The sequence below is a fragment of the Prinia subflava genome, chromosome 10, assembly GCF_021018805.1.
Source record: "Prinia subflava isolate CZ2003 ecotype Zambia chromosome 10, Cam_Psub_1.2, whole genome shotgun sequence".
Lineage (NCBI taxonomy): Eukaryota > Metazoa > Chordata > Aves > Passeriformes > Cisticolidae > Prinia > Prinia subflava.
Window position 1 is genome coordinate 21,023,405 of NC_086256.1, and position 12,983 is coordinate 21,036,387.

Below are 12,983 nucleotides of genomic sequence, written 5' to 3' on the forward strand. Positions count from 1 at the left end.
TTTTACTTTTGTTATAACTTTCGGAAAGTTTGCTGTTCACAAAAGCAGCTCCACTTGCAATTGAAGAGGACAAGGCAGTGTGACACTTCTGTGCTGAATGCTGAGGGTTGTTTTGGACACTGAGAACAGCACGCTGTCCAAGTGCACAGACAGGAACAAGAGCCTGCCATGCAGCAGGGATGGAGGGCTGAACCAGGGGATATTGCACAAAATTCCACAGATTGTATCTGGTAACTCAATCATTGAGCTTTGCAAAAAGGCAAAAAACCTAAATCAAAAAATCTGTTTGATTCTGAAGAGAAAGGAGGACATTGTGGTGAAACATTACCAGTGATTCTCTGACATTACCTGGCTACAAAGTCAGAACCAGATGGACCATCCACATAATTTCTTCTGTTAGCATTCAAGCTGTGAGCAGAAGCTGCATCTTTTGCAGGTTCAGCTGCCAGGAAGAACAAAGTTCAAGTTATTATAGTTTAGTATTCAGTGAAATTACATAGCAGAAAAGCTGTCTAAAATAATCTGAAATAATGATTTTCAAAGATTTAAAGAACTTTCATTGATTCCATTATTTAGATTAAAACTTTCACTTTCCTTTCATCTTTATGTTCTCCAAAGCTCCTAAACCGGCCCTAATTAAAGAAATGGAGACTGACAAAATAGACTAGAAAAAGCAAGGGAAGAACTAATACAGAAAAATAAACTAAAAAAGAGCCACAAAATTAAAAGGAAATGAACAGTTTTAGCAAAAGTTGTTCTTCTGAAAGAAATGTTTCTGATAAAAGTTCTTCTCCCCAAACCCTCAGACTGACTAGAAAATAGGATTTTTGTCACACCCTTAACCAGTTAGCACTATTTAAAGATTTATATCAGATTTGTATGTGCTTTAAAGCATAAAAATGAAGAAAAGGTGTAAGAGCCACCCAATGAAAATCTCTTCCTAGTGCATGGAAAGCCAATCACAGCACTGCTGTGTGAACATTGCAGTTACCTGGGATATTAGTTACCTGAAAGTAGTCATTAACAGATCTCGAGATCTATCTGAGAGGTGGATTTTTAAATATGAGAATTGCTGCTGGAAGATGGTGCCTTTGCAGCGGGTACAAAATGCAATTTTCCAATTAGCTCTCTATTCACTTTGCCCAGATTTATGATTCTGTCTCTTGGTATCTTCTCAGCAACACAACTACTTCAGGCTAAATTCTGTTCTTGGTTTCTTATTACATTTGTAATTCTTGCATGGGCATAAATGGATTCATATTTGTTTAGGTCAGGAAAATTTGCAAGTGATTATACCACAACAGTTTAAATGAGTTTTTGGTAACAGACAACAAAACCTAATTATGATTTATAAGATGGGATGAAGATTTACAGTGAGAAGGAGTACTCCTTCTTTAAGGGGGTTGTACACTGCCAATCCTGTTAACTAAAATATTCACTGCAACTGTGAACACAATGGCAATCTGTACACATACATATCAAAACATGCATATTAAGGCCAATCCACAACATAATTACCTTGGGGGTGCACAACAACACGGGGCTGTACAAATGATGGCTTCACCACTTCAAACCACCAGAACAATTCTGCCATGAACACCATGTAATTGCTCTACATGAAAAAAAAAAAAAGATGGAGGGAAACTGATGTTAGAAAACACGCCTGCAAATAAACAGATTAAGCAGCATCAGGAAGATGCCTCCGTTTTCCAGCCAGTTTCAGGAGTTTACAGTCTCCACTTATTTTACAATCTCCACTATTTTTTTAGAAATAGGGACCAGTACAAGTGATCTGTAGCACCAATACATAACTTGACCAGATTGCAACCAATTGGGTTGAAACGTTTCGTAATAAGCATATGCTCAAGCCTGATGTCTTGCAGGGAGGGCAGAGAGGAGCAGGAAGGGTGGAAAAAAATGCCTGCCAAAGATCAGCCATTTCCATTAAAAAACAGCAGTGAAAAACCCATTGCAAGGCTAGGCAATGCTTTTTTCAGAAATTTTTAACATGAAAAATTATGGTAGCCCTTTGTTGTAGTACAGGAAACTGGAATCTGATTTTGGCTTTTGTGTTAAGCATGTGCCTTTGTCAAACTTGTGAAGCTCTACCCAAATTGACAAGCCTTTAATACAAAACAAAAAACAGCAGCAGAGTTTCTTGACTGCAGGTCAGAACAAGGTTTTGGCTCCAAAGGTTTATGCACTGCTGATATATATGTCCTACTGTATGTTACACAGCCATTACACAGCCATGAAAGACTGTGTGGGAGCCACTAGATTAAACACTAGGGGAAAACAGCTGAAAAGGAAAAAACAACTGGTGACAAACTGCATCAACAACAACAACAAAATCAATAGAGGAAAGCCAGGCAGGAGCAGTTATTTGTGCTCTAAGAGCCTATGAGTAGTGCACAAACCCAGGAGGTTGTTGACTGTGGGACTGAAGAGTTCAGAGGCCAAAGGTTCTGCATGTCCAGTGCCACCTCATATCTGGAAATATCAACTCAACCAGACCAGCAAACATCCAGGCCTGAGCTGGCTCAAGCAGATGCACAGACCTGTGACGCCAGTCTCACAAAGTCTGAAGATGTAAACAATGCTTATACATTAAACTGGGAAACCATAATTAAACAACTTTTTCAAAGAGTTTCTTTCAAAAGTTCAAAACAAAAACGTCATTCTAATTCCAAAACAAACCACAGGCATTAAGGATAAGAACGTAATTCTAAAATAAACAACATATTTACTAAAAAAACCTTGATAATAAATGAGATAATCTCAATTTTGCATCAGTATATTTGAAAATATATTTTTGAGTATCTGTTTGACACTTTTGCTTCAGATTTATTTTTCCTGAAGATTTCTAATACAGATAAGCCTCCACTTCAGTAAAGGGATACTCAGACCAAAACCTGCTGCTACACTGTACTATATGGTGAAGGGATCAGGCAGATGTTTCATAGTTATTACACAGAAGTTATAAATAGAATAGGAAAAACCCCATCGCTGCTTATTCAGCTTGGCAGAACTGAATGAGGAAAAGTGCACAGCAGAATCCTTTCCATTCAAGTAAATGTCAAGCACAGCATTTCAGTATCACACACTGATTTCATTAGGAAGCCTAGACCAAGAAAAAGTCAGTTGTATTTCTCAGACAAAATATGACTTTTAATACCACAATTTCAAAAATATTTTAAATTCTCTCTGAACATTTTCCCCTTACCCTTCCTTCTCCTTAAACTTTTATATTTTTAACTCAATTTTTAGTAAAAAATTAAATCATAATATGTGCTAATCATAGCTTTGTCCCCATCCAAAATAATATTGCATTTAGATACCCCAATTTCTCATGTTTATGTTGAAATGCTTCATTTCAACAAAAAATAGACACACAAGAGTGTGACTATTTCATGAAGGACAGACTCTGCTTCCGAGAGTCTACTTCTACGCAGTCCTGAGCTGCTGCAAGACAGTTTGGTTTTCTAAAGTCATCAAAGCAGTATTTACTGAACTAAAAATGAAAATGCTGTAGAGCCCATGGAGAACAGAGGCTACTTTAGATGTCTGATGGTGAGCCACAATGGAAATCATGTTTTCTCACAGTTATTTTTAGTCAGAAAGGGACATTAAGAACAATCGAAGGGAAAGACTGATGATCAGTAACAAATTTTTTTTGGAAAAACTAGCAGTGGGTCTGTACTAATGTTGCTATCCAGGGCTCAAAAGAATGTAGATATGATTTCCATAGATTTTTGCCTTGATTATGGTGACAGAAATTCTAATAGCTTGCCATATGATTATCACATGCACTCACACACAACAATATTCAGACGCATACAGTAATAAAAACTAAGGAAGCTCTGAGCAGTCCAGGCTGGCTTAAGCCCCCTGAACAGCAGATGGCAGACTTGCAGCTTCAGAGATCACTATTAGCTAAACATTCTCATTTAATTTAATTTCATTTAATCTCATTTAATTTCAAATACTTCAAATAAATGATACCTCTCTAATACCTATAGGTTTTAGATCTGCATATTTATAGCATAACCACAATATCACAATGATACATATCATTTGTTTTCAGGCTTGCATCCACTAAAATTGGGTGTGAGAGCAGCCATAGAAGCTTTTAGAACCTTTTCTCAAAATTACCATAAAATACACTGTAAATTTTTTTCCATGATGCACATTAAATTCTCTGTTCAGTGGGCCAGGAAAATCCACAGCTTTTTGTAATACAGTACTTGCTCCAAGACTGCAGAACCTGGAGTGTCACAAAGTGTCTTGAGAAGGGCCAGACTCCAGCTGTGTATGATCCAAGCACCAGCACTTTGTCCTCTGTCCTGCCACAGGCTACTAAATGCCACAACAACTCAGTTTTAAAATCCACTATGCCTTATTTCAGACCAGAACTCAGAGGGAAGAGAGGCTGATTAACAATAGTGAAAGCACACTGCTTCCCTTTAAATAATGAGTCGGGAACATTTGGTCCCTCTCAGGGAGAAACTGTCTCAAAAAACTGTTCCCTGGTTGAATCTTACTTTTAATTCCTGATCCCGAATCCTTTTAGCCCAGCCAGATGGGAATGAAATGGCTGAACTGACTCCCACCATGCATAATAAGAGCCTCACCACGCACAGCCAGCTGCTCTCCCAGGTCCTTAAGGGGCTCCACTGCCAGTGCAGTGAGCACTTGGTGAGCAGCCTGGCTGGCAGTGGCAGGGACAGCTGTGCAACACGTGTGGACATTGTGCAGCCCTCAATTTCTAGGATTTATCTATGCAATGTATTTGAACACTATTTTCCATGTCTCTGGTGCTGATTACAGCCTCTGCTTATGTTGTTTACAAGTAAAACCCATCAATATTACATCAGAAAGTACAAGTATTCCAAACTGCTCAAGTGCAATAAATATTTTTTAATATAAATCAATCCTTCAGATATCATATACTACTGTTCCTGTTCAATTCAGCAGTGGAAAAAAAAAGAAGTTCTGGATCTGAATCAAAAAAGATTTGACAGTGCAAATGTTTTTTTCTGCCACTCTGGTTAGTAATCAGGTGCAAAAATAAGGTATTATAAGCACTATTCCATGTACTTAGTTGTGATTCTGCACAGTTTGGAGTCTGGCCCACATCTAGGTCAGAGGAACGCCCTTTCAGTGAAGACACAGCAACCATCTCTCAGATTTGCGTCATTTCACATTCTGAAAGCTTTCATTCTGTAATAAATAAATAAATTCTGCATCAGCTTGGGTGAGCAGACTCTACGGCTCTCAGCACAGAGCAGGCAGAGAAGCAGCATCTGTGCTGAAGGACCTGCGAGAGCCGAGAGCTGCAGAGCCCCGCAGCCCTGCTGGATGCCCATGAACCCAGAGCAGCAGGACTGCACCAGGCCCTTACAGGACACACGCCTGTGTCAACAGCAGCCTGCACAACCCTGCCTGTCCCACAGGGGCAGCAGTCACTACATGCAGACAAAGATTATATGTATGTACACACCCCGAGGGACACACGAACCCCTTGAGAAACTTTCTGCACATGTCCCCCAAAGGCACTGGTGGGCCACCAGGAGCCCCTGCCTCTGGGAGACCACGGGGCTGGGCTCCAACCCAGTAAAAATGACTCTGAGTGCATGTGCATGAACTCTGTGAGCAAATGAGTGCTGTGTGTGAGGTTATCTCTTAGTCATAAGTGAGTCATGCTACTGATAATGGCAGCTGAATTAATAAAGTGTTCTAATATTGTGATCTGAGCCTCACCGTCAATCCTCTATCAGTGAAGAGGGAATATACAACACGTGTACATTAAATGAATAGCACCAATTTAGGATCACTATTTAAGAAAACAAAACAAACCCATACATTTGTAAAGGCTCAGGTAAAGGAACACTTACAAAAGACAACAATTAAATGCCTATCAATTGATGTGATGCCAAGTTCTCGTGTAAGCTCTCAAACCATGTCTAACACCAAATGATTCAGGCTGTCAGTTCCCTCTTAGACAGGTCACCTCCTAAATTACTTGTTCTTAGATTTGAAGTCTATGGCCCTACGAGAATGAAGTGGCAGAGAACGATCAAAAATTATCAAGAATATACCCAATTACAACCAAAGACATGTTCTTTAACTCTTTAGAAATAATTTCTGTGTATCTCATGTGACAAATGGAACATGCAAGATGTTTATTTTAATTCTTTCTCTTCAGGGACCATACAGTATCCTTGCAGTAATTATAAATTCCATTGGACAACCAAAGCACAAATGCTACATACCTCCTATTCTATCACAGTGCTAATCAACTGCTGGGACAAAGCAATAAATATTTAGGGTCCTGCAGGGTGGTTCATACTTCTTGTGATGGCACTTTATGCAAGGCTTTCTATTTCTACAAACTTGTTTGTTGAAAAGGCAAAACAAGTGCATATCAAGTCGCAATAACACAGTTCCTTCAGCTCTGTGTACTTTCCCAGATACAGGTGAAGAACAAGAGACTTAGAAAATAAATCCTGTCTGAAGATAAAACTGCTTACAGGAGAAGAGCAAAAAGCAATCTGCACAACTGAAGACAGATCCAAGATTTCTCTTATTTCCTCTTGTTAAATATGCTGGGAGGATTCAGAAAACATTGTGATTATATTTATGTAATCACTCTTTACTTGTGTTTGTCTGTCTCAAAGGAAAACAACCAGGAACCAGTACGGTCCCTTGTTGGTGCCTCAAGCATCCATGGAATGCATTGAAATATTTTTTTCTTTAATATCAGTACCCGTGTCTTAGTAAACATCTTATGAAGAACTTTACAAATGTATTTTTCTTAGAGGAGCAGAAATAGGCAATAAAGAGCAACAAAACTTTCTGCTTCCTTTGATTATGACACATTAAAGCTGTCTAGAAACCCAGACAAAGCTTATTTCTCCTCTGTGCTAAACCAGAACTAAGCCAACAGTTTCATCTGCTGTGAAATCTGAGAGCCTCTCTCAAAGACTTAGGATGCTCAGCTGAAGCCACTGTTTCTGTGCGTTGTGATGGAAAACCGAAGGCAGGCAGTGTCATCTTGGTCAAGTGCTGCACTAAATTTCTGCATCATATCCTGACTCCAACCTGCCTTGACTGAATGTGCCAGGACAGTGCAGGGTGCTCTGGGAAGAATGTAAGGTATGTACTTTGTGCTGGATCCCTTAGGAAGAGGTTCTGCTCTCTTCCTTCTCAAGAACTAGCACCAAGTCAAGATACCTACTGGAATTTCCAGGACCATGCAACGCACAGCATTGTAATTCCAAAAACCCTGCTGTGATTTTTTTCTTGGGGCTTTTTCTAGTAAGATATCAGCAGTTGGTATTTTTTACTTTTTCTGTCACCACTATGAATGTAAGAGATTTTTAAGCCAAAAGCACAGTGGCACCTACTGTGCAGTATGAGCCACTCTGAAAACAGACAGGAATCTCTGCTGATTAACAAAGACACATCTCTATAAATCCTAAGATTACAATATACATTTTGTAGGCTGAGATAAGAGTAGCTTCCACAAACCAGTGTAATTCAGTGTGCAAAATTAAAACATCCATTTACAAGTTTTTTTAAAGTGACAATAAAATTCTTTGGACAATAAACACATTTATTAAAACTTATTCTAATCAGATGCACTGGAAAACTAAGGAGGAGCTCCTTTAACAATCAATTTATTTTTAAAGCAAATTAATTCTTAACACAGGAAAAACAGAGTTTACTACACTAGGTGAAGTTTCCATGCCAAGTTTTAGAAGAAAAACCTTGGCAGCCTTGCTTTGTAGCATTTACATCTAAATAAGCTTGCATGCCACAGCAACTCGTAAAAACATGATCACAAAAGGATGTTCTCAGATTTAGAAATACTCTAACTCTTTGAAAGAACTCTAAATCCTAGCTAAAAACAGTGTTCAGAAACAGCAAAATCACTGAGTCTGCAGCACTTTAAAAGTGTAAAGTCTGATGCATTGGGATATTGACAAAATATTTACTGTAGTTTTTTTGGTTTTTTTTTAGATTGAAGCTTCCTAGTGCATACCGGCTTGAGAAATAATTGCAGCCATTACTATAAAACTGGTATGACTAATTGTGATGAATCAAAGCAAGAATAACCAATTGTGTTTCTCCCGTGTGTCTGTGAGCAGGGACAAATGCACTGAGTGTGGCTGTGGGGCTGGGAGGTGCAGCCAGGGCACACTGCAATGCAGCAGACCTCACCAGCACGGAGGTGCATCCCTGCATGGGAACTGAACACCACCAAGAGCTGCATGAATGCAGTCACAATGCAACTCTGCATGCACAAAATAAACCTGCAACAGCTAGGGAGTCTAGCCTTTGGTCCTACTGCCCTTACTCACCCTGGCAGCTCATTACTTATGTGAAAAGGATTGGGTTCAACCCTCCAGGAGACAACAAACCTGTATTCAAGCTCTGGCCTCTGTGACTCTGCTTGTGAGATTGCTAGAACATCATAAAAGCAGTGAAATGACCCAGATATTTAGAAACCAATTACATCCCATCTGCAATGGATATGCTGACTTCAGAAATAATAATATTTCATTCCCCAAAGGCAAGCCAACAAGAATCTTAAGCAAATGAAGGGTGTTTTATATAGAAGAAAGTCTTGGCGAAACATAATGAAAAATTAAAATTAAAATTAGGCAAGAAATCATTCGGTTGCTCCTTTTCCTTCTGCACAGGCCTAAAGGATTACAGAATAATGCTTTATTTTCCTCTTTCTAAAAAAGCAAAATCTTTGACTGAAAACACTTAATTGCTTATTCAAACAACTGTATTTGTTGGAAGTGTGTTACTGCTTGTATTTGCGGCATCAAGCCATTGGATTTTCCAATGAAATTAACTCAGAAATTTACACTTTTACAGAAGTGAAAGAGCTTTAGGATTAAAACCCATGAAATTATTGTGTATATACAAATGAGTAAGAACAGTGAGTAATAATTCCACGAACAAGTCCTCAATATTTCATCCCTTTGTTAAGGGCTTGATACATTTAAATTAACACTGATCACTATTCAATTTCAACAGAAAATATTGCAGATTACAGACTTTAACAATTAATTAGTAAGAAAGAAGATAAAGTGGGAAATGTTTTGCACAAAATCAAAGTTTTTACAAATCCTTTTACAAGTGATTTTTAAAAAATACTTTGAAATTACTAAGAAAACACGATGGCTAAAAGAAGTTTTTCATTCTGCTGAAATTTGTGTCTTGCATGCCATGTCACAAGAGAAGCCATACAGCAGCAGACCAAAAAAAGACTAAACACATCATTAGCAAAACAGTTCTGTGGATTTTGCTTGCATTTTTATTTAATTAGTGTATTTTTACCTTTATTGAAGAAGCTGCATAGAGCATATCCTCAAGACTGAAATGGCAACACTGGTTGAGGTATTCCTGACAAAATTCTTGAATCAACTGCAGATTATACAGGCTGTCAGCCAAAGACATTGTATCTTTCAAACAAATATCTAAAAAGGAAGAAAAGTAGTAAAGATCAGATACAACTACAGATTTGCAAAAAAGTGGGTTTTGGCTTTTACAGATTCAGGAGCATTTACTGGATAATTTCAGACTTAATTTCTGCACCACCCCTCCCCACCAGAGACTTTTATTTTTCTAACTCAGAAACAAAAGCAATTATTAATCTACATTTTATCTTTGCATTTCTAAATATTTAGATAATTTTTAAAAAATTAATTTTGTTTTTCACTGTTGACAAATTCATTTGTTTCTGTTTTGTCTTTTGTGAAAATATGTTATTCTCTCACCCCACCTATTTCCATGTAATGAAAAAATACATTTAATCACTAATATAATTTTTAAATATAACTAGATTCTCTATAGAGCAATGGCAGTAAGAAATATACACGTTTTTGCATACATTGCTCTGCACATATTAGTTCTTTGTCTTTAAACAAGGACCTAGGAGCACATTTTAGCATCAACCATCCTGAACCTCCACAAAAAACCAGCCTGGTCTTAGGTATTCGTGTTTGTGGGCTGAGATGTTTGAGATGAGATTTTGCAAGGAGCTGAAGGCTGTTATATGAATTATCACTCTCTGTTTGAAACTGCCATTTAAAGACAAAGAAGTGGTGCTGTGAACAGACTTGTGTAGTTATACAGTATTCTCTGACTACTATTTAAGCCTCTGTTGTCGTTTTATGACTGCTTCTTGGAAAGTTAAGTAGCAATAATAAGTCCCATGAAAAGGACAGTCTTAAAAAAAAGGACTGAAGAAAAGAATTAGATATACTTCCAGAGCATGCATCAGATTTTATTCCTAAAGCAACAATGTATGACAGAACTCCATATAAGTTTTGAATTGTTAAGGAGAAAAGGTTTCCTCATAAAAGGAAACTGCTTTGATGCCAGCAGGATAAGGATTCCCATACTAAAGAAAATCAGACATAGTCCATAATTCCAACCCCACAGATGATGATCAATAGGAAAAAGTGTTTGACTAAACAGACTAAAATGTGATTAAATTTAAATGTGCAAAATGTGAAATCATACATTTGAGTCTAACAAAATTCTAATGTGATTCACTGACTGAAGGTGATATGGAGCAGAGAGTTATCATGTATTAGCCAGTGCAAACACATGTGCCTTTGGCATCATGCAGCTACGGAAAAAACCAACATGATGCTAAAACACATCGGAAAATTTATTTCCAGCAGCAACAGAGGAGCACTGCACAAGGCAGGAATGGGATGTCAGTCTGGATTTCTCTGTACAATTACAACCATCCGTGGTCAAGAATGATAAACCCAAACTGGACAAGTAGCAGAGGGAGACTATTGAGGATAATAATGAGAATGGAAATCCACCTCAGCAAGGGAGACTGAAAAGGCTTGGTTCAGTAGCCTGGGCTAAAACAAGAGCAAGAAAATAGATAAAAATGTGAACATCAAATTAGAAGCTATTCAAGCCAAAGGACAGTGCTGAAAGAACAACAAAAGCACATAAGACAGGCTACAGGCACTCTTAGGTAAAAACCCAGAACAAAATTTAAAATCATGTAAAAGAATGGAACTATACAACAGTGGTAAGAAGAGTGCAGATTTTCAAGAGTTTGACAGTTTTAAGATAGAACAAGATAAATTCATGAAAGAGAGTACATAATAGTTAACTTCTTGACTCAACAGGAGTCCTTTCTAGTTCTGTATTCCTTCAAGGAAACCTAGATTTGAAAGTGAAATGAAGATGTAATGAGAAGAATTGATCTATTTCAGACTACAGAGAACCCTAGAATACTTTTTTCTTTTTTGTTAATGCATTTTTTTTAGCATTTTTGCATATGCATTTTTATTACCTGCCTCCTTCAGTTTCAACTCAGTAAAATTCAACATGCATCAAAAATTATATTACCTAAGTACAGGGAAGGTGAGCAAAATCTTATTAAAGTGTTTCCAGTTTCTTTGGAGTGCCTTTGAATTTACTTCTGAGACAATGACATGCACATTTGTATCTTTGGGGAAGATGATGTCAGGACACCTAACAAGAAAATTAAAACTGAAGTTCCAAGGATGACATGTGCCTTGCCCTGTTTAAAGGCAGATGCTGGAGGAAGGTGCTGGTCACACCAGACCTTTCAGCCTGTCTGTGCTCTCATCATGCTGGAACAGGACACAGGGACCAGTGTTACCCCAGTCAACACCACCCAAGTTTTAACTCTTCCCTAATCACATAGAATAGGATGCATTTGGCTGCAATGTTTATGTAAATTGGAAGTTCTGTTTATCAAAATTCTCAAGCTGCAGAAGAAAGGTGAATGAATGCATCTCTGTGCCTTTCATCTTCAATGCCTACTGTGCTGGAAGCACCTTATAAAGTGGTTGTGTGTATGAATTCCAGATTTCAGTCCTTAGCAAGCTCTAAACCCTTCCTCATATTCCTGGATTTCTCAGGATGTTTCTGTATAAGTGTTCCCACGACATCAAAGGTATCATAGAAAGAACACAGGCAGAAAATGATGGGTGTTAGCTGCCAAGACATTTTACAGCTCTTAGTTGCCAAGAGGAAGGAATAACTATACCAGGCTGCTGAGCAAAAGCATGAGATGAAGCTGCTCATCCTCACAGACAATTGCTATTACAGAACAGCATGACACCAATACATTCTACACTATACCTTTTTGGTTACTCCAGAAATGCTCCAGGTAGGTCTCAGGTGAACTAAAAGCCCAGAATACAGAGCAACTATTTGCCATGCAGTGCAGCTATGCAGAGCCTAACTCTAAACTCTTCTGAGTTTTCTATCTGTAACTGCTCAGATTCACAAAAAGCACTTAGGCAGCTTCAAGAATAAGAGTTTTGCAGGTAGTTTCAAGTATGCTTATTTTAATGTGTCAACGTAAAAGCAAGCACACTAGGGAAGGACATCTAGGCTCCTTTTACTTAAATGTAAAATAAATAGGCACAAAGTTTATATTAAACCCACCACATTCCCCTTATGCCTGCTGTATACTGCATTTAAGCACCTTCCTTCACACAGTTCTCAAACACAGACATTTCAGCTTTTACAGCCATGTACACAAGCTGAGAGACATGCCAGACATACCCTCCAGTTTAATGATGTCTGGACAGTAGAAGTGGATCAGGGCTGCCAGAGCACACCCGTCTGTGCCATCCTTCAGCAGATTCTCCACCAGTGGGATGCAGGGCAGCTGCTTAAGCAACGTTTGCTCCTTCCGGTAACGAGCCTGCGATTGGAAATGGGGAAATTTAGAGAAACAAAGGCTTTGAAACATATGAGGAAACTTATTCATACTATGGGGTTTACACTGTTAGTAAAATGCAGTATTCCAGAAATAGCTGAATATTCTCTATTTCCTAAAACTATTCATGTTATGCTACATTTTGAACAGGATAAATAATATAAGAGGAAAGGAACAATGCTAATACTGAGCTTAGCCTTCAAAATTACCCAGTTTTGATGATCTCTCTATAGCACAC

General features: G+C 38.2%; 1 protein-coding gene across 4 annotated transcripts in view; it reads right to left on the reverse strand.

Annotated features, from left to right (window-relative positions):
- Positions 1–12,983, reverse strand: part of CAMSAP2 (calmodulin regulated spectrin associated protein family member 2) — an 80,109-nt gene that overhangs the window by 15,870 nt on the left and 51,256 nt on the right. For all 4 annotated transcript variants that reach the window (XM_063407670.1, XM_063407667.1, XM_063407669.1 and 1 more), the window contains 4 exons: positions 12,589–12,730; positions 9,355–9,494; positions 1,519–1,612; positions 349–442 (listed from right to left, as the gene is read on the reverse strand). In XM_063407670.1, the coding sequence (XP_063263740.1) occupies positions 349–442; positions 1,519–1,612; positions 9,355–9,494; positions 12,589–12,730 (470 nt within the window). The remainder of the gene's footprint in view (positions 1–348; positions 443–1,518; positions 1,613–9,354; positions 9,495–12,588; positions 12,731–12,983) is intronic.